This window comes from Sturnus vulgaris, chromosome 1, assembly GCF_052056855.1.
Source record: "Sturnus vulgaris isolate bStuVul1 chromosome 1, bStuVul1.hap1, whole genome shotgun sequence".
NCBI classification, from domain to species: domain Eukaryota; kingdom Metazoa; phylum Chordata; class Aves; order Passeriformes; family Sturnidae; genus Sturnus; species Sturnus vulgaris.
Window position 1 is genome coordinate 123,168,776 of NC_142243.1, and position 22,746 is coordinate 123,191,521.

The following is a 22,746-nucleotide window of genomic DNA, read 5'->3' on the forward strand; positions in this document are numbered from 1 at the left end:
TCTTATGGCTGTGTGTGAGGTAGGGCTGTCACCTTTTCTCCTTGGACTCTGGATATTGGTGACCCCATCACCTGCACTGATGGCAGGCCAGAGCGCGAAATTCAAGTTCAAAGAGGATCACAAATCCAAACGTGCCAGAGTTCAATAGTTACTTCCCTCAGAGTTTTGGTTGGCAGTAGACAGCAGGGCCAGAAGCAAAAGTTTTGCCTTGAGCCAGTATTGGATTGCTCTTCAGTGCAGTTGAGGATGACAAGTTTACATCACTGCTCCATCTTGGTTTGGTACTAATCTTGATTTTGCAGTAACTGTTCAAAAGCCACAGAGACATAATTTTGATGAAACAAGAGGTATTTTTATAGGTTGTGTTGGCATTCAATGAAGAGGTAATATTTCATTTCTGCAGGATAGCTGGGTTTACAGTGAATCAAAAGTAAACAAACTTTAAGGAAATGCTTGTCAAACATTTGCACTGTTAATTAGCATGCATTTTATTTTAAGCATGAACAGATTTTCTCTGCACAGCTTCAGGTTTTCACTTACATTGGAGAAAATCGTTGAGAGTTTTAAACCAGAGAGAAACAGATAGTGAGTTTCTTTCTTTTCCATTTGTTCATGTGTGTGTGCACAGACATTGAGAAGGACCTCGCACTGTGGGAAGAAGCAAGGCTCTCAAGAAGCCCTGGTGTCCAGCATCCTAGTGTAGTTACATCTGACCATCAAGGCACTCTTCAAGCTGCACAGGGCCAAACCCCAAGGCCTCAGGTGCCAACTCCGACAGGGAAGAACATTCAGCTCCAAGGAAACAAATCGCCACCGCTGCCCCCTAACAGCAGAACACAGGTCTCCAGTGTCACAAGCAGCAGTGCACAAACCAACCGGCCATCAACTCCAGGAAGCAGACCTATGACCCCAAATAGCTTGTTGTCACGGCCTCTTACCCCTAGCAACCAAGGAAATAGGGAAAGCATTATTAGCATTCAAAGAAGCAGATCTTTGTCATCTAAGAGCCAAATGGGGAGGACCCTCAGTGCTGCTTCAGGGCTTTCTGTGCAAGTGAGTGGAGATGTTGTTGGAACTGTCACTACTCAGAGAAACAGTTTATCAGAAGTAAGATTTTCCATTTAATGTTTTTGCTATGTTTAATAATGTGAAGGCTTGATTGCATTTTATGTTCAAGTAACGTCAGTATACCTAATGTAACCTACTGTGCTGAAAAGAACTTGAAATATAATGATGAGAAAATTAGCAAGGAAATACTGCTCAGCTTTGAGAGGTACTCATTAGAGAATGTTGGTATTATTACAGAAATCATACTGAAACACTTGAGTCCCCCAAATTTACCATGAGTTCAGTAGGGCTTTGCCTGTACGATGCATAGCAGTTTTATTTGCATTGCAGTTTCTAACAGGTGCATACCTCTGGAATATTAAACAAAACTTTATCTAATCTTTATGTTCCATGGTATTTTTTCTTTCTGCCAAACTGGCAGTGCATGACATTTTTTTTATCTACTTTTTATTTCACAGTTTAGGGCAACTAGAGTGATTAGATAGGCATCACTGAAAGAGCAAGTTTTTCCAAAGCACCGAACTGAATTGCAAGAGAAAATGTTCAACATTTTTGAATCACTGTCTAATACTATATACATGGTAATTAGGCTATTTACAGCATAAAAATTTCCTGTCACATATTATTGGCTTTTACAGGACTAGTCTTTGTTTAAAACAAAACAGAACAAAAAGTTAAAGTACCTTGTAAATTCTGAGTAGGATTCTCCTCTGCTAACCTTAGCTGCCTTAAAGATAACTTCAGTGTGTGGGCAGTGGAAATAAAAGCACCTGTGAAAGAAAACCCGTGCTGTCTATCTCTATACATGCCTTACAAAGGTGAGTCTTTTCTCAGGATATGCCAGTCCTTCTGTACTGACTTGAGAAGGAACTATATGTCTAGACTGCTAATTTTTTTAGTGGTCGAATATGTTGGTTCCCACCATTATTGCCAATCTCTTTGTAATCCATTTGTGAGAGGCTGGAGACCTTTTTTCCAAGACTGAAAATAATACCGTACTTTTAGATTGTTTCTGAGGAGTATCATCTGTTTTAATAGTCTGTTGGGTATGACACTTGATAAAATATGTTATCAGTCTCATGACTTCTAAAGAAAATTTAAAATGTAGTTTATGATAGTGTTGTTTAGGGTTGCTTGTAGGAAAATTGGTGATTAAATACCTATTATTGGAATTAATTATATATCGTCCATTATTGGTTGTGAAGGAAAGGAAATGAGGCACAGAATACTCTAGAATTTAGGGAAGAAATCTTACTTAAATTTGGCAGTGAAAAAAATACTCATTATTTTGGTGTTTGAATGGCAGTGCACTAATCCCATCACTATAGCTGTTTCTTCACTTAGAATTGAATATCCAGATTAAAGACATGAGGACTGAAGGTGTCTACAGTTCACCTGAAAGTGTCTTCACTGCCAGTTAATATATTTTCAAATCATATTTTCCATGGGAAAAAAAAGTCATTTTAACACTTCTCTTTTTTTTTTGACGAAAAAAGTCACCTTGTGTCCTCTTTTGAAGTATGGGATGTGTTTGTGTGTTAGAATTTTCTCACATACCAGAAAAGGAGAATTGAAATTAATTTTTAAGTAAAAAATGCTCAGAAGAAATGAAGGGTTTTGTTGTCTTCAAGTAAATTCTTTACCCCTCTTTTACTTCTTTTTAGGCAGTCTTGTTCTTAATTGATACATAGTCATGTGTTGCCAAGTAAAATTATTGTATATACTCCCGAAAGTATGTGTATGTAATGAGTGAGAGATATCCAGTCTGCCCATCACTGTATCTTTCTTGTAAAAAGGCAGACAATTAAAAATACTTTCTTCCACAGCCTTTCTGTAGTTATAGTAATAATAAGGAAGAGTCCCATTTAATTTGCTGTGTCTTGTTACTTCTGTTTGCTGAGAGCTCTCACAGTAACAGTCCTGTTATACTTTTAGTATATGTATATATTTGTCTCAAGAATTTTAGGAAGTGAGCAATATTATTATGCTATTTTCTTGTTAGAGTAGCATGTCCAGATTCAGCCAGCAATCCACTGTAAAAAGCTGATGTTGAACCTCAGCATTTCTATGCAGGATCTTATCCTCTGTTAAAATCCCTTCTAGAAGTGACGAATTCTTTTCTTTCTCTTTGCTCACTGAGTACAATAGTACCTTGGCTGCTAGTGACCCAGCTCAGACCCTATTTACCCTTTCTGACATGCACAAGTGACCTTTGACATAATGCAAACTCAACTTCAGACTATCTCTGCTTCCAAAGGGAAAGCTGCTGGTATGACACATTCATACTGAAGACCTTCCTCTGCCAGGTTGTGAAGGCCCGTGGATATCAGAAAGTAGCTGATGGAGATCTGGCCAATCTGCCACTCCCAGTCTCATTTTTGGAGTGTTATACTGGAAGTTTTGGGAGCCCTTTCAAACTGTCTTTTGTGCACTTAAGTTCCTGGTCACTTAGAGAAGTGGATTTAGACAGAACATACCCAGAAAATACATCTGTTCTGTGACATTTTTTGCCATTTTAGACATTTATTCCTATTTGTGACCATATGATTTCATTTTATTGTGTCACAGTTTGGTTTCTGGACCGTGGAGATATATTTTAAAAAGGCAGAGGTGGTTTGGGGTAGGAGAACAAGAGTCCTGTCCGTCTTTGTCCTTTTACAGATCACAAACATATAAAGCTCAAGGCTGATACTGTAATTTATTTTGCGACTTTCATTGTAGGTTTTGTATCCTCTTCCTGTATAAAACTGTTAAAATAAAAGAAGGGAAGTTGCCTTTATTCTTATTAGCCTTATGGTCTCAACTGGAAATTTCTACTAGATGTAAATACACTGTGGTTATATTGCCAATCCTATAGAAGATACTATGATAAGGTTTTTGAAAAAAACTGCTTCCTTACTCTTAGGTGATGTTAATGGAATTAATCAGTACAGTGTTGATATATATTTGGTAAGAAAAAGTCAGTTGAAAAGAATGTGACTACTGGGTGCCAGGAGCATGTTTTACCTTAGGGAGCTTTATTTATTTATTTATTTACTTATTGACTTGTTTATTTGTTGGGAATTTTAACATGTCTCTCAATGCCTTATGTATGCTTCCTAGATTGTAATGTGTTTCAGAGTAACATAAGTCTAAATAGAAAAATATTACTAATAAATAAAATTCAAAGTTCTTAAGCTTTAGTAAAGTTCATGCTGCAGCATGGGTGGTTTAATCTTGTTATAGCACAAATCTTAAATAATTTAGCCAGTTCTTAACATATCAGCTGTTAAGAATGTTTTGGGGTTTTTTAATGTTCAAGACTTATAATAATCTGAGATTTTGTGGACAAGTTTCTGCCTCCTGGCACACATAATATTACTAAGTTCTAACAGGTGTGTTTTATTATCAGCTCTGTTCAAGGCTGAATTGAATTATAGCAAAGAAATGCTACCTAGAGAAATAGTTTTATTATCTCTATAAAGGTAATAAATCAGGGTTCCAAATTCTTTGGCAGAGATACTTTTATGCATGTTCTAATCCTTTGGTGCTTTGTATAAATTGGCAAAGGAATGTTGAACCCTGCTTATCTCTTTAGGATGGATTCCATTAAAGTGACACAATTCTGTGATACTTGTCAATAGCTGTTGAGATGGAAAATACTGCTGATTCCCTTGTTTACCATATCATTTTCTGAACACATGAAATTTTACAATAATTTCATTTATTCAGATAAATTGGTATTCAGCAATCCTAATTAGTCTGTCATTGTTAAGAGTAGGAAACTATTTGAATATAGCCTTGATTAACAAAATTTGTACTCGTATTTCCTGGACTATAGAGCATAACTTGTGATGGGGACTCTCTTTTTTGGTCAGATACTCTCATTCTGTTCCACTGCCTGGCTCATATCTTTGCTCTGTGTTTTTGGAAGATTAAAAAGTGTGGGGATCAGTGTGAATCACTCATCCCTACTTCAAGAATCCTGTTCTGTGAACCAAAGCAGGTTCAGTGTTGTAGTCAGTAACCTTCTCAAGCACAGCACATTGGAAATGACAACACATGAGTGAGGCCTGGAGCTCCTGCCCGAGTTTATTGCTGGGCCATGGCAGCAAACTTTATGGAACTTTTTAACACATTACTGACAGAATTAATAATTTACTCCCAGCAAGTTAGATCTTAATTGAGCAGCCTTCAGTCTCCCAAAACTGATTTAAACAAGCCTGGATTTTGTATTTAAATCAGATAGCCTAAGAATAAAATTTATGTCGTAATACAATTTAACTTTGTCAATTCTCGTTTCAGCTGATGTAAGACAAACCAGGGTTATTACCCACCCCCCTTTTTTTTTTCCAAGAACTTATAAAAATCTGGCCAGTAATTTTATGATATCTGGCCAATGTTGAAGTTTTCTTTTAGAGACTAAACTTGCATGTTTGAACTGCTTTTGAAAAGAAAACTGTGCATTCCAGTCTCATCTCTCCCCATGAATATTGCAAAGGAATGTGTCGAAGTATTTTATATGTCTGTGTATATACCTGTTCACATAGATATGTGTGTGTCTGCATGGAAAAATATTTTTATACACATGCATATATACATTATATAAAAAAGTAGGTAATTTTAAAACATTTTCAAAAGCATATATTCACCTGCATATGGATTTTTAACCATGTAAAACACTTATATTTGAATGTTTTGATAGTATCTTGGAGACAAAAGTCTCCATATTTTTCCTTCCTAAGCCTTCTCCTTATGCAACAAAACCATGGGTTCTAAATCAGGTTTCAGGTTCTTGTTCTTGTTAGACTAGAAACAGTGAAAATTTTGACAAATCAAAGCCTCACTTAAATAAATTGCATCTGAAATGTCTATACAGTCCAAAAACTACAGGGTCAGATTTAATATCTGCAGTTTTGTCCTGTCACTGCATTCCTAGGATGATTATGTATGTGTCTTACATATCTGTATTTATTGTAAAGAGATAGCTAAATAGACCCCTTAATTTTAGTGGGTTTGGGTTTGATTTTTTTGGTTTTGTTTGTTTGTTTGTTTTGTTTGTAGTTTTTTTGTTGTTTTTTTGTTTTACTGAATAGATAACAAAAATTTCAAAGAAGCCTGCACATCTTCTACATTGTGGTTTTATTTCACAGCAAGTTTTTTTTTTTTGTTTTTGAAGGCTTTTTCCTCTCTAGTTAATTGAGGCTAGTGTTTGCTGCAGTCTTCATTTATACAGAACGATTGTCTGTCATTTTATCTAAAATAGATCTGTTTGTGGCAGGATGAATTCTTACAACAGCTTCAACTTGCTCATCAACCTTGGATATTGCCAAGTGACACAGAAAGTGAAGGAGTAGAAGCTGACCAAGACAAATGTAAGTATATGTGTAAGGACCAGATAGTATGTCAAATATTATCAGATAATATCTCAAAAGCCCTCAACTTTACTAATGTTTTCCATATCTTCAAATACTGTGGAGATGTCATGCCTGCTCACAGGAGCTTTTCCCACAAGTGCCAATTACTTCTTTGTCTGAGGGCTGAACCTTATAGGATTGATTTGCAGAAGCTTTCCTGTAGTCACTGAACAATAACAGAATGATCACAGAACATTGTTTACTTAAGCTAAGTGAAACAATTTGTCCTGATATGTTAAAGTAGCTGTTCCAGAAAATAACATGAACTTGAAATAGATAATCTGTTTAATAAATCTGTATTTACCAGCAAAAAAAAAAACCCCAAACTCCAAACTTAAAAAACTCCAGGTCTGAAAAACAGAGCTTTCGTCCTTAGGTCTGTAACTCCATTATCTGTATTTTGCTTACATTCTTTTTAATTCATCTGTAATAATAAAAAAGTTCTTAATCATACAAGTAATCCTTAATATCCTGAATTTTTTGAAGTATTTGTCTAATTGTGGAAGTGAAGATCAGCAAGGTCAGAGTCCAAATGGCAGAACAAGTAACAGGCTAAAAATTGCAATATTTTCAAATTGTAGCAAACTTACCCTGCCTACAAGGTACCTGTAAATGATCTTACTGTTTCACATTTTCTCTTTTAATTGTGTTCTGCAAGGGTGAATATGCAAACTGCTTCTTAACATATTTTAGGTGATGTAGTTGAAAAGATTAATCAGCATGTTTAGAAAACTCAATACTGGTTTAAACATCAAGAGTCAACATATAAAAAGATGTTTTCTGTACAGAAGGGAACAGTTCTGTAAGGGATAGAGGATTCTTAAGAAATGTGCCAGATAAACAGAATTATTTTTAAATAGTGCCACTTGCAAAAAATCTTTTTTAGTGATAAATCAGTTTCACAAATTCATACATAGCCTAGAGTTTGACTGAAATTTAAATTTACACATTGAGATTCTGAAGAATATGTGCCAAGTCTTTTTGAACACTAAAAAAATGTTACAGTGAGATTCTGTGCATCCAGCTGATTGTAGTCCAAGGCCAGTAGGTCAAATTTGACTTGTACCAGAGCATTTCAGTTATCTGTGAGCTAAAGCTCACTTTAGGTGACTCAAGGGAGACTCTGGGACCTGCCTTTTATGTGTATACAATTTTTCTTCAGTCTTTTCTGTAATGAATTTACAGTCCCACAAACATTGGTAGGACTGGCTGTGCACACACAGACTGATGCGAATTATGTGACCAAGGAGACTGATGCTCCAGGACATATCAAATACACAACATGGTTTTTTATAGCTGCTGTACTTGAATTGTGTGGGTCTGAGGACTTCTGAGCACCCAAAATCCTGTGCTATAATATTCCAAGAATCCTGGTAGGTCATTGTCACTGCCCAAAAAACAAAGTGGTAAGTTAAAAAATAAAAGCATGTTGTTAAGGTTAGTGTCCAAATGCCTCCTGAACTGTGACAGACTTGAGGTATCGAACATCTCCCTCAGAAGCCTGTTCAGTCTTTCACCCTCTGAGTAAAGGAATGCTTCCTGATGCCTAGTCTGAATCTCCCCTGGCACAGCTTTGAGCCATGTGTTCTGTCACTGAATACCAGAGAGTGGAGATCAGTGCCTCTCTCTCCACATGCCCTCCTCAGGAAGTTGTGGAGAGTGAAGTCAATCCTCAGCTTCATTTTCTTCAAACTAGAGAAGCCCAAAGTCCTTAGCTGCTCCTCATAGGGCATTTCTTCCAGCCCTCTCACCAGCTTTGTTGCACTTATCTGGACCCATTCAAGGAGCTTCACATCCTTAAATTGTGGTGTCCAGAACTGTACACAGTGCTCTAGGTGAGGCTGCACCAGTGCTGAACACACTGGAATAATCACCTTTCTTGGGCAGCTGGTGATTCTGTATTTGATGCACCCCAGGATGGGGTTTGCCCTCTTGGCTTCCAGGACACGCTGCTGATTCTTACTGTGCCTGCTGCCAGCCAGCACCCCCAGAGCCCTTTCTGCAGAGAGCCTCTCCAGCCACTCCTCTCCCAGTTTATACTTACACTAATCTCTGCCTGATTAGTCCATCCCAGCTTGTTAAACTTCATGCCATTAATCACTGTCCAATGCTCCAGTCTGTGTAGATCCCTCTGCAAGGCCTCTTGTCCCTCCAAAGAGGGACATCAGCACCTCCCAGTTTGGGGTCATCAGCAAATGTGCTAATGATGGATTCAACTCCTGCCTTCAGGTTGTTGGTAAATGTATTGAACAGAACTGGCCCTAGAATTGACCCCCAGGGAACAGCACTGGTGACCAGTTGCCCCCTTTAAGCATTGCCATTCAGCCAGTTCTTCACCCAGCACAGCCTGCAGCCACTCATCCCACAGCTGGACAAGTTGTCCTGAAGGATGCTGTGAGGGTCAGTATCAAAAGCATTACCCAAATCCAGAAAAAGCACATCCACTGACTTCCCTTCATCCACTGGGTGGGTGACCTTACCATAGAAAGCTATGGAATCAGTTAAACAGGACTTTCCCTTTGTGAACTCATGGTGACTGCAGTTCAGTTAGCTGGTGCACCCTCTATAATAAGAAACTGTTTCTACTACTATAACTAAAGGGATGGAACAAAAAGGCTTTATCAAAGTAATACTCCCTGTAACTGAAATATAATAGTGAAAAATTTTATTAGAAATAACTAATGATGGTAGGTAGCGTCCCTGCCTTGAGTTTTTGTGCTATTGACGTTGTCAAGAAGATGCAGAACTGCCACTGCTGACAAAGAGAAGCTGCCAATTCCTGATTGTAAAGCGGAGTCAGGAAGGGCTTTGGCACACTTGCTGATGACACTGCTTGTAGGTGGAGTGGCTGGCAAGATTGCACATCATTTTTCACCCCAAAGTAATAAATCTGTATGGATATTTTTTGTGTGATTTAGTGTTGAGAAGGCCCAGGAGTTCATAATTTGTGAGTTTGAGCAGAACTGCAGAATTAATCTTTACAATAGCAACAGCTGTTCTTTGACTCAGCTTTTAATAAATTACATGTGGATAATATTTACCACATTTTTGACTACTTTGAGATAATAGCAGCCAGGTGTAAAGCTAGTTTTTGGTAGTGGGAAAACAAAAAGTGCAAAAAGAGAAACTGTGTGAGTCACCTTGAGTTCTTTAAAAGTAATACCTTCTGGTTAGAGTTTTACAAGAAGAAGAATGAAAAAATAAAAGGGAAACAGTTTCAAATGTATTCCGATGTAAGAGTTTAGAGAGGCTGTTTTCAAAACAAGTGATAACTGAACAGAACTGGGTTACTTTGGAATCTCAACATCTCTTGACAAACATAATTTGCAAAACTCATACAACAACGCATATCTTGTCCTATGGAAATGAGATCTTGGTTCTCAGTTTCTGTAAATCAGACTTTCCATTTTAAATTCTCCAGGCTCTCTGACAGCATTTTGAAAATTTATCCTTAGCAGCAAGTTTCAATGATAAGTGGCAGTCAATAATTTTTAAACCTTCATACTAATTATGACAACATTTTAAATCAAGTAGCTACTCACATAAAAGAGTTTAAATTATTCTAGCTTAAAAGATTTGTTATGTTAAAGAAGAAAAGTATTTTAAGAACCCTTTGTTAAATTTTTAGGCTACACTTTCCTTTTCCTTTTGTGCACTTAATTAAGTTTGTGGCAATAGGTCAGAGAAAGAGATAATGTATAATTATTTGCTCTTGTAATGTACATTTTGTTATTAAAAACAGGAATTAACACATGCATTTTAAGAGCTATTATAATTTAGAAACTAAATCTCTTCTGCTTGCAAAATGTATTCTCCTTTGAAACACTCTACACAATGAGAGATGAAAGTTGTCAAGGTACTATGATCCCAAATCAAGGACCTGTGGTGTTCTTTTAGAACATTTAGACATTTAAAAATGTTTCTAGACAGAGCCTCATGTGTGTTCTTCCTCTGTCATTCTGGAGACATTATTATCCCCATCATCTGCAGTAGTTATTATCCCCGTTATCTGCATATGTGCTGATTATCTGCAAAGAGTTTTCAGAGAATGCATAGAGATCATTCTTGGAAAAAGGAGGGATCTGGCGAAAATATTTACCACTTGCATTATCCTTCAGTTTGATAAAAGTTCTTTGAACTGGCAAGAATAGATTTTCTTTATGGTGTATTGATGCACAGAAACAGAAGAACTGCATCTACTGCCACCAGAACATTTCTAGCCAGTTTTTACGAGAAAAAAAATCATCCTTTCAGGGAACTGACAACAGTCTGCTTGAATTTTCTCTTGAGAACAGGTCCTACAAAGACTGAAGATTGGAAATTTCTTAAGTATCACTAGCTTCCAAGAACCTTGAAAAGACAAAGACAGGTTTTTGGTGTAATTTGACCTAACATCTGTAGTCTTGGCAAGGATTTGCTGCCCAAAAGCCTGAGTCTGCTTTCATGGGTGCTAAACTCAAGAAGTAACCCACACAGCAAGTTTCCCCAGGTCACACAGCCTTGGATGTAAAGGATCTACCTCCAGTCAGTCCACCTAGCAGATGTACATGATAGATGAATGAAGTAGGCTCTTGAAAAGCTTGCTACTTGGTTAATCTATATTAAATATACCCACAGAACATTAAGGACTGGGAGGCACCTTAAGGATCATCTGTGTAAAAACATTCATTTGTGCTAATCTGCTTAAGGAATGCCAGTTTCTGTAGTCAATGGCACACAAAGTTGTGTGTCTATTATCACTTCATTCTAACTTGCCAAAAGGAGTACTAGATGCTCATTTCTAGCTCAGTTGATCTTGGGCAAGTCTTGAACTCTTGCCCTCTGACCTGTGGGAGGAAATTTAAATGTTTTGCCACTCTTCATTTGCAAACTCTTTGCTAAGGTTGACAGTGAAAGACCTACTGCTGATAAATCAAATGGTTGTTGGGAAGAAGTGGGATTTCTGCTCCATTCATTCTTGCACTGGTCTTGAAACTCTGCAGTCAAAGACACTGTGCTGATGACTTCAACAGGTGTTGAAGAAAACCTTCATTTTCCCATTTGCACACGTCTGCCTAGAAAAAACCCAAAAGAATGAAAGATGGGGTTTTTTTGTAGACTTGAGAAATTCAGACTCTGTTCTAGTAAAATTCCAATCCATACAGTATTTGTCTATGGGTAAAGTTCCTTACACTGAGTAAATTCACATGCCAAAACAGTCAATTTATCCTAATTATCCAAATAAGTATTCTTAAGACTTGGAAAATTGTTTGGCCAGAGTTAACAATATGGAGGAGTCTACTGCTGGAATATGTTTTTGCTGTGAAAGTTTGCTTTTGCTAGAGCCAGGTGCTACTCAGTATGAGTGAGAATGACAGAATTGGGGTTAGAGCAGCAACTGTTGATTGCAAACTTTATGACATTTACACAAACACATTCCACTTCTGTCATGCAAATTCAGCTGTTTGTGCTCGGCTCTGATGGAGCATAGCTGTATTGGAAATGTCTCTTTCAGTGGGTATGAGTTTATTGCAAGGCTAGATGTGGTTTCTTTAGAGAGTAAGGTGTTTATGAGGCATCACTCAAATATTAGTTAATTATATGTCTGGTTAGTAAGAATATAATTGTTGTCGTTGGCAGTTTTTCTCATAATAATAAATTATGATAATAAATTAACTATAAATACACATGGCTTTTTTTGTCTCACAAGTGAATCTGTCCCAAAAGTAAACTTGTGGGAGACTTTTATCTCAATTCATCAATCTTCTGGAGAAACTTATTGGTGTCTTTCTTTCATTTACTATTTCAAGAGTGGGAATACAAACTTTACAAAGCAGTAAAAAAAGTCGTATCTCCCTGTTCCATGTAACCTCTGCAAAGAGTGTCATAAAACTTCTGTTATTTTCTACATTTCTCCAGTATACACTTATATATATTAAAGAAAATACGTTGTCTCTCATTCTACCTGCCATTGGCTTGGCTACATATTTAGCTTGAGACAGTTCTATCTCCACTTCAGAAATAGAATACTAGAAAGTATTGTGCTCCTGTAAACAGAATTTCTCCTATTGGATGGTCTTGGCTGGATGTCTTGTGACACTCATAGCTGAAGCTGCATATAACTGCTTTTTTGAGTCTGAAGGTAGATGAAAATTATTTTCCAGCATGGAAACTTGCCCACTTGGATTTAATTATCTATTTATCATGAAATAAGAGAGATTGAGATTATTTCTACCAGAAGTCAGACTGTTGGACAATGAATGGTGAGTTCAAATACAGTTAGGGAAAGTTGGAGTTAGATTCAAGTTTCCTATTTTATGAATGTATGTGCTTAAATCCAAAACTGCTGTTATCTTCTTATATGATGAAGGCTTTAAGGCATGTTGCTTTATACATACTGACTAATACTTGGTTTCACTCTGGAAAAGTTCACATTGGACTAAATATTTAGTATGAAGAGGGAATTTTCCATTGCAGTGAGTAAAAAAAAAAAAAATTCAAAACCTGTTTTAGTGCAGAAAGCTCTTTTCAGTACAGCTTCCAAACCTACAGGTATCTTTTTCTACAGCTTGACTTATTATACTAAACTTGGATTCCCAAAGACATTTAATGTAATAAAAAATGACACTGTAATTTTAAAAATGGCCTAGAGAATTATCAGGACGCACATTAGGTAAATTAAAAGCTGGCTCAATGAGGAATCAAAAACTAGAGTTTCTAATGGGAAGATGTAGATGAATGGGGCTCATTAGGGTCTGATAGGTTTGGATAATGGGCGGGAAGGACAAGTTGAAGTTATTAAATGATATGAATCCCCTGGTATAATGGCCACATTCCAGTAAAATGCACTTTATTATAACCAGATGAAGTATATTTAAACCAAATGAAATATATCTGGCACCAGAGAAACATATCTGTCTCTGCTACAGAATAATGAGGCTTTGTCCTGGAAAGCAGTGACCTAATAGATTTAGGATGGTCATAGAAGATCATCTCAGTGTGAGCTCTCAGCATAATGCTGTCACAAAGAAGAGTGGACCATTTCTTGAATGCCTTAGAAGTTAAGTAGCAAAGTAATTATTCCACATCATATCAGTAAAAAACCCTATGGGTTAGGTGTCTTGCCATTAAAACAGATTGGGATTACTCAAGGGATTTCAAAGGATGATTAAAAATGACCCAGGGTTTGGGAAACCCTGTTAGGAATTTGCCTCGCTCGCATAAAGTCATTCAACCAGGAACTTCAGAGATAACTTGATATCTATAGGTAGATGTTTAAGCAAAAAAGATTCAACTCATCAAACTGTGACAAAGGAAATCAAATGCTCTGTCCTAGCAACCAGGAGTTTCAAGTGTTATGAGCAAAAATTAAGGGATGCAATGAACTCAAAGCCATTAACATGTGGTTAACTTCTTAACTTCTGCAGTTAAGAAGGATAGTCCCTGGGTTTTCTGTGGGTAGCAGTCACAAGAAGAATCTGCAAATGAAACAGGCTTACACATATTTCCTCTTCTTTATTCCACCATAAGACAAGTTCTTTACTTAAAGATTGAACTGTGATAGAGCTTGAATATCTGCTAAATGAAGCACCTCCAAGGAAAGCAGCTAAACATTAGGTATAAGTGACAAAAAACCCCCAACCATTTAAAGGTAATAAAGGATAAAAAGTTTTGCTAAGGTTTCCTGGGCTTTATGTCTTGTTTTTCGTTTGTTTGTGTTGTTGGTTCATTTGTTGTTGTTGCAGAGGTTTTCGTGGTATGTACTTTGCTTTGTTGATTATCAGTATAAAATCACATGCAAAGTCCAGGCTTACCACCTGACAATTGTATTTAATTAATCAGCTGGAGATAATGGGAAGAGTTTGTTCCTGCCAAGTTTCTTAAATCTCACTGACAGGGTTTGCATATTTAAATGTTCAAAAAGAGTGAAGCTGCTGTGCCTGATTTCCTTCAGTGTTTAAAAATGGCAAGGTGAAGGCTTCTCAGGTAGCACACAGACTTTTATGCATTCACTTGTAAATTAAATGTGGTTATGGTGTTTATTTCCAGTTAATAACCTTGATTCTCTAACTGGATCTATGTAATAGGTCCACTTACAGCATTACATCTTATACAAACACTGGAGAGGGCAGGTTGTGTTGCAGTCAGCAACATTTGCAAAACAGTCCATTGCAATATGCATCTGTAAATATTTGTAAAAGCTAAATTTCCATTTGCTTTGGGGAAGGTTTGCAACCTGAACACAACTAGAAATTAATCTCAGTTTAAATTAAATCTCAGTTTATCTGATTCATCACAAATGCATATTATATTCCATGTTTTTTGAAACACGGTCTATTTTTGCAATCTATTACCACTATTGAAAAAGAATAGCAGAAAAAAAACCCGCCAAAACACTGAATAATTGGAACAAATAGTATAAATAAGGACACTGTTATTTGCTTCTGAATATTTTAGAAACAAAAAAAAAGAATTGAGTTCACTAACATACTGATCCACGTTGCTTATTTAACTGTGAATTCAGCATAATGGAAAACCAACAAAATGAAAACACAGTGAAGGATTAATTTTCCCTTTTCTCTCATTTTTGTGTACGTTACATTTGAGCCCTAATTTCTGTGTTTTTCTGTTTGATTTCACAGGTTTGTGAAATCAGTGGGATTATTGAAGAACAATTTAATAAAAAACAAAATTATGGTGATCAAAACTACACCTGAAAATTTGCATTAGTTTATGCATAAAATTTAAAGTTATTTTTCTAGTATCAGCAGCACATGAGTGGAACTGCTCTGATATGTGGATGCTGTAATGCACTGAATGAGAGTATTTACTGTGGTACAGTGGCCTTAGGAAAGAAGGGTAACTATCACATTTTAGTATAAATTTACTATAATATTTTGTTTAGTTTATACCCCTGTTGTTTTGGATTGACATTTGATAAACTAAATTCTGTCTGACCAAAACAAATTTTGCCTAAAGATTGTATGTATTTTAACTTGTCTAAGGTTTTCTACTCCTTATATTTTTGTAATGTTTGCTCTTTTTTAGATTAATAAACATTAAAGTATTTGCTGCATCTGCCCATGTGTATGTCCCATTCAGGTCTCACAGAGAGCTAGCTGTTCACTCATAGTCACCTGCAGTGAGAGGTCAGACAGGGGAATGAGTGAAAGAGTGTGTGTGGGTAGCAGAAACAGGTGCTGCTCGTGCTGCATAGCTTTGTATTGAATTTATCTACTTTGATCTTTAAAATAAATAAAGACTCTGTTAAAAAAGGGAACATAATAAGGAGTGGTGCATGCATGCAAAAATAAAGCACCTAAAGGAATTTTATATATTATGATAGAGTGTTAGTTACCCATATGGATTACTGAACCAAACTTGCTGCTTAAAATATTCTATCTGGTGTGTGCTGTGTGCTTGGAACTTTAGAAGATGCATTAGCACAGACATCAAATGAAGGGATGTGGCAGTTGCATTTACTGATTTCATTTAACTGTTAATTCTGTCAAGTGTGTTCTCAGTTTCCTTTGTCTTCAATTATGTATGCTCGGGTCCTGTATCTTATAATGATATAATGAAACTGCTTGCAACTATTAAAAAATACAGTATTACAAAGCATCTATTTGTTTAAGAAATAAAAATGAGTTGTCTGTCATAAGTGTTTCATAGTGTGAACTTCTTTCTTCTGTCTCACAAATACATAGTGCTAAATACAGAGAAACTGTATGATCTGTGTTAGTCATGATCCAGTTAAATGGAAGTTAACATTGTGGTGAACAAGTACTTGCTATGTGTCATAGTGTACAGTTCCTATATGTAAAATATTTAGCGTACTGAAATCCCCTGGGGTAGTCCTTTAAGTTCATTTCAGGAAGGTACTTTGTTAATTTGTCATCAGTAAAGAAAATCTTTAATTCTGTGTCTGTTTGCAATATACTTGAGGACTCATTTGCATATCGGAGGGTATATTATCATCGAGATGCTGTATTTAGTCGGTTGTGCTCAGAAAAGCATTCTTGTGAATATCTCCTTTTCATGAGTTTTATTCTTCCTTAGTGGCCCTCATTTTACATTCTACCTTGACATCACTAAAAAATATAAAATGAGATTGCCTTTTCTTCTTTCAGTTGCTTCACTAAACATCTGCTAAGTTGCATGCTTTCTGCTTGTCATTACTGGATGAAATTATGACTACATTTAATCCTTGGGAAAATTTCATTGACTTCAGGAAAACTGAGATTGCTCACAGCAAGTTGAGAAAGAAATTGGAATTTGTCAGCATCTTAATTCTAGAAGTTCTGGCATGTATGAGAATTTGAAGATGGTTTTGGTCCGGTAGGGCAGGCAGATTTGGCCAGGGACATGTCTGGTTTGAAATTTTGGTTACAGGTGAAAAAATACAAGACAGGCTTTATTCAGAAAGGCAGAATATCAATCATGTCACTGGTATTCTGAGGGAAAAACGGCTTTTCAGTTTCAGGTATAGTGAGTGCATCAAGAATTTTTTTAGTGATTAAGAATTTCTCAGGTACTAATTGTATACAAGTATCTCAAGGTGTGGTAGGATGGGTCGGGTGGTCTCAGTTGTAAAAGCTGTAGAGCCCTGAGCTCCTGAAATAGGGCTCTTCTTGGGACTGGCCAGAACAATGATATTTTTCTAGGACACTTTCTAAGCTGAAGGGCAGAGGATAAAACCATGGAAAATATCACTTTATTTTCACACTAAAACATACAGAAAATCCCTTGTGATTTTTGTTTTGTTTGTTTTCTTTTAGTTCTCATAATTTTGACACGATCTCATGATTTTTTAACTCTCATGGTTAGCTATAGTGCCTCTAAAGCATATGGCAAACAATTTTGGCTGGTATTAGTGCTCAGCCCTGCAACTGAACACTGCAGAGGAGAAGCAGCCACCTGGTGCCCTGACTGCAAACAAGCTGGCAATGAAGTGAAGCAAGTCAGGAGAACTCCAAGGAGGAGCTGAGATGCGCTTAATAGGCAACAAGCAGCTGGGCTTAGGGGGCCAGAGAGTACAAGCAGCAGCTGGGCAGACCAGGCAGAAGTCATGTGTGATAAACTTGTTTTCACCTCCAAGCTGCAGGAAGCCTTACTCATTTTCTGTTTGACCTTTTTGGCTTCAGGAAGCAGTTTCTCAATTGCTTATGGAATAAACTGTGCCTACATGGTGTCTAATTCAGAGTCAGCTGTGGATGCTCTTGATGCTGCTCTAGTTAGTTTGGCTAGAATGTCAAGGTGGAGGGGATTTTTTTTGTTTGTTTTTGACTCTGCACCAGGCACTTCAAAGTCATCCAAAAAGCTTTCGTAAAGCTGCATAGAAATGTGCTGCTGTCTAGTTGCATGGAACAGAGTAGGTTTAGCGCTTTTCAGAAAGATACTTTATGGGTCATTGCTGGTGCTATTCAGTTCCTGCATTTTGATGGAAAAAAGTCATGAGAAACAGATAAATTTTTCCTAGCCATATGTTTGCATCTTAATTTTTTTAACCCTGTATGAATGCAGTGATGTAGGGATGCAGGATTCTAAATATTACTTGTTAATGAAAAATCCAAACATGTTTCAGTGTATAAAAATTCATGTAGCTTGTCTAAAAAGCAGCTGTTTTGCTTTCAAAAGCCAATTTATTATAAAATAGGTTTTATTGCCATGTGAGTTACTGCTGCTTCCTTTTAAGACCTTCATACCCTTAATACTTTATCTGGCTAATCTTAAAAACAACCTTAATGTATCTATATTCATTTCAATAACATGATAATACTAATGGGTTTCCTTCTGTACTGCTCATATGAAGTAACTTCAGCATTAATCAGATTTTAAAGACTGCCTTCTTGCTACCCCAGTGTCTAGCTCTAGGATTTGTAGGTATGACTGAGGGAAAATAGGGAAGAACATTTACATGCATAAAGCGATTATAATTAAACAATTTCTTTTGAAATATCCAGTGGAAGGTTTCTGTAAGAAAATCCTTATCTTGAAAACTTCAGCAGTAATTTAATAACACTTAACAATCAGTTGTACTCTGTATTAACAAAACCTTCTGGCCCTGTGGGGGAATATGTTTCCTAAAAATACGACCTTATTCACAGTTCAGGTGTCTTTCTTCTTCTTTCTTCTTTCAATACTTTCAAAAGAAGGAGAAAAATAGTTTTATACAGAGGTAGCTAGATCAGTACAGGGGAAGTCCTATAATCCAACTACTAAATTCAGAGAAATATATGGACTAGATGAAAGCCAACTCACATGCATGAATGTGATGCTATCATTTCATTGCTGTGGCTGTACGTGGACACGCTTCACATTTAATCCAATAAACTTTATTCATGTAAAATACAGAAAAGCTCCCCTGGGTTAGATTACAGCAGCCTGGACTGCTCTGCAGTAAACATGCTGACCATAAAGTTATAATGCTTTTACTAACTTTGTATTACTAGCTCCAGGCAGCTTCACGAGAAAAAAAGATGTGCAAAAATATGTGTTCAGAGAATTTTGTACCCATTCAGTCTTCACCCTGGTTTCTACTTTTTTTGGATTAGAGAGCAGATAGTTGGGCAATGCAATTAGTTTTGTAGATATTTTGGTGCTTTGCAGTTTTAGCTGAAATTGCAAAAGTTTGGGATTAATCCAACAAAGTTTAAACAGACCACTGGTTTGACAGCATTGGCCTATTTCTTGGTCTATTGCTGAATTTAATTACTTTTAATTATCAAGTTGCCAGTTAAAAGAAGACATATATTTTTAAGTTAAATTTCTGACACAACTGTTCATTGGGATTTTGGTTGCTGTTTTCTTTCTTGGCATGTTATATAAAACTAAAGCATAATCAAATAGAATCTAATTTGATGACACACTTTTTCTTTTCCTTTGGATAGTACAATCAGCTGCTATGTTCTGTGGCTTGTCTGCCCTAGATATGCAGCAAATCTAATATGTACTGTCTGTAGAAGTTTCCTCTACATCAGCTTTAAACCTATCAAGGTGCATCTTCAAGTGCTCTAGACTGTAAGTTCAGTTCAATCAGCAAAGCTGTCTAATGGTGTTTTCACTTACACAAACACAGTATAAAGGTAGAAATTCCACTTTATCAAGAACTGAAATTAAATCTATGAAGCTCCAAGTAGATCTTTGTTTTTGGAAGATGGCAGTGCTTTAGTGACTAATACTATGCCAGCTGTTATTCCAGAAGTTCTGCTGTAGAATTTGATGCCCCCTTCAGCTCATGCATCTTTATTGTATGAAGAGTGTCTGTGTTTGAACCTCACATTTTTTTTTCTTTAATTATTATTAGCCAGTCCTGGGGAATGCTTCTAGTTCTAAAATGTTTAGGTAAAATCACTGAACCAATGTCTTCTCTAGATTCCTGGACCTTCTTTTGAAAGCTTAATGATGGAATATTGTTCTAAAGTGGGAGATAGAAGAGACCTTTTTGCCCACTAAAACCAGCTACAGCACAGCTCTGAAGAGACCTCACAGGAGAGCAAAAATAAATAGTTCCTCTTGTGAGTTACTTGAATGCTGAGCTGCTGATGCTCACCAGGGACCTCCTCTCCCAGAAATGTACACGTGTATGCCCAGAGAGGGAGTGCAATAGGAAATGGGGCTGGGAAGGGCCTCCAGATACCTGTTAGTTCCTCTCCCTGATGCAGCATAACTGCAGCCTAACCATTAGTGACAAATGTTTGTCTAACATATCCTGAGAATGTCTGGGGATGGAGAACCCCTCTCTTTATCTTTAGAAAATCATATACCCAAGTGCTTGTATTTTGCATGACAGCTCTTTCTCAGAACAAGGTCTTTTCTCCTCGAATACATTCTTTCTATCTTAATTGTCTATATCTTGCTTCAGCTCAGATAACAATGAATTGAGATGCCACCCAAAGCAAGAAAATGAATTATTGGTCCTGTAAACCCTTTTGAATTTTTGCAGTGATGCAAATGTGGGCAGGATTTCATTCCTTGTTACAGACAGTGCTGAAGAAGCATTGTTACAGCCCCACAGATTTGTCAGCATCACACAGAAAGGACTTGTGCTCTGTGAGGTGGACATGCTGCTACTCTGAGAAACCTTGCTTTTCCAGTAGAAGTGACATGACATGAAACAGCAAAGAGTCCTTTGAGTGTCCATGCTTCAGCCGTTGTAGCTGTCTCCAAAAATCATGAGGATTTCATGAGTGCATTTCAAAAACTTGCCAAAATGCTCCCTGGGGCCTGATAAGTACCATAATTCAAATTCTCTCCTAAGTGCCCCCAGAAATCATTCTCTTCCAATTGATGTGTGTAATCCAACACCTACACACTCACAACTCCAGGTTTAATAAAGTCTGGGGCCCTTTAGCTGAAATTCCAAAGCAACTTATACATCCTATCCCCCCAGGTGAAGCTATATTTCTGTGTCCAGAATACATTATCCGTTATTGACTTTTCATCTGGACACAGATCTTGCAGAATTTAAAATATTTTCCCTATGAGGATGTGTTGAAAACATCTGATGGGCTTGCCTGGGGTATTGTGATGCATAGCCCTCCTGGGAGAGAGTGTAGCATCAACCTCATCATTAATTCTCTGTCTGCTCTGTGCAAAGACAGGAAACTATTTAAAAGACAGAGCTAAAGTTCCTGATGTAAGAATAGCAAAAACTCCAGAGACAGAGGTGCACTCACTATCTCTCTTTAAAGCAATTAATTCCAAGTGTGAATTAATGTTATCTTCTATCCCTTTTTCTGCACACAAAATATTTGTAAAGAGTAGTACTGTGTTCAAATGGTGGAACACTGATTTTTCAGCATTTGGACATGTCAGAAGAAGGTTGACTTATTTAGGAAAAATAAATGTTGCACCCTGTAGATTTTAGAAGGGTAAGATAATGAATCTGAGAGTGTAGGAATGTTTATTCCAGTATCAAGATTAATTATCTGTATTCAGAATGCTTTATTTCTCTAGCTTGGTGTAAAAAACATAGAGTGTGTCTTTCTGTGCTCCATTCCACTGGAATCACATTCAAGTACATAAGATAAACTTCAACAATCTTTCATAATACTTTTTATATTACTTCTGTCTTTATTAGTGATTCAGAAACCTGAGAACATTGACAAGCATCATGCAGAGGGGTCCTTATCTCTTCACGGGTGCCATGAGACATTACCAATACTGAGAAATAATATCTCCAGAGAATGTTGACATGTTTTTTGTTTGACTTTGGCCTTGTGATGGTCACGTGGTCTCAACTGCTTACCTGACCCATGACACTTTCCAGTTCTGTGCCTAATGTAGTTATGAAATGTTGGTTTACACTGATATGTAATAACAGAGATTACACTGATATGTGATAACAGAGACAGTGAGATAAAGTTTTATCCTGTACTTACTAATACAGAGGAAATACTGCTATTAATGTTTGAGTACAAGGTTATCCCGTGTGTGATGTGCTACATCCTTTACAATGGTCTTCTCTTATACACAGCATTAATAAATTCTGTGTTCAAAAAGCTACACCCATTTCTGAATAGTGACAAGCATCATATCCAAATTGCCCTGTTGTCTTTTTAACCTGGTGTGTTCTCTTTGCAAGGCAGAGTTGTCCTACCAGAGAGCAGCCTCCCAGCAGCTGCATCTTCTTGGAATCCTGAAGGATCATTTGCATCCTTGATGGTGTTTTAGCAGATTCTGTACTATACAGTGACGTTCCAGCTCTTGTAGTCCTCGTGTTTTATGAGCTTGGAAGTCATCCAATTTTATTACTAGACCTTTTAAAAATATCATCTGAAGGTTTTAATCATTCTTTCTAAACTATTTCTTTGGAGTATAGGTGAACTTTGACATAGATTAATTACAGGGCTACAATTTTTTTTTTACAATTTTTTTTCTCCTCCTTCCCATTGCCTCCATATTAAATATTTTTTGAAGTTCTTAATTGAGGTGGCTACTCTAATCCACAAAAAGCATTTTTGAGTGATTCTAAGAAGCAATGATAGTTTTTCCTCCTATTAATTGTAATTTACCACTAACATGGGATTTTGGGGAGAGAGGATGATAACTGAGAGAGACTTGAATAAAAAACTTCATCTTTTAGCATGCTGAATTTCTGAATTTTAAATTCTTTGTTATGTTTTATTGCTTGTAAAAGCTGCATTTTTCTTTTTGAAACACATTCATAAGATCTGCCAGTAAAAAAAAATCTCATTTCTCTCTTTAGTGTGCCAGCAACTGGTCTACATTTTGATTTCATATCATATGATGTCATAGGAGTACTGTAGTGTTCTGTTTTATGGCCTTCATGCTTCTTCAG

The 22,746-nt window shown here is 36.8% G+C and overlaps 1 protein-coding gene across 7 annotated transcripts in view; it reads left to right on the top strand.

Moving 5' to 3' along the window:
• The window catches only part of C1H8orf34 (chromosome 1 C8orf34 homolog), a 148,719-nt gene extending 132,615 nt beyond the window's left edge, over positions 1–16,104 (top strand). For 2 of the 7 annotated variants that reach the window (XM_088175971.1, XM_088175999.1), the window contains 3 exons: positions 629–1,107; positions 6,314–6,422; positions 15,086–16,104. In XM_088175971.1, coding sequence (XP_088032097.1) covers positions 629–1,107; positions 6,314–6,422; positions 15,086–15,093 — 596 coding nt within the window. In that variant the 3' untranslated portion in view covers positions 15,094–16,104. Of the gene's footprint in view, positions 1–628; positions 4,245–6,313; positions 6,423–10,269 lie in introns of those variants that run through there. The other 5 variants (XM_014873007.2, XM_088176004.1, XM_088176012.1 and 2 more) reach the window with 4 other exon arrangements.
• The last annotated feature ends 6,642 nt before the right edge of the window (positions 16,105–22,746 follow it).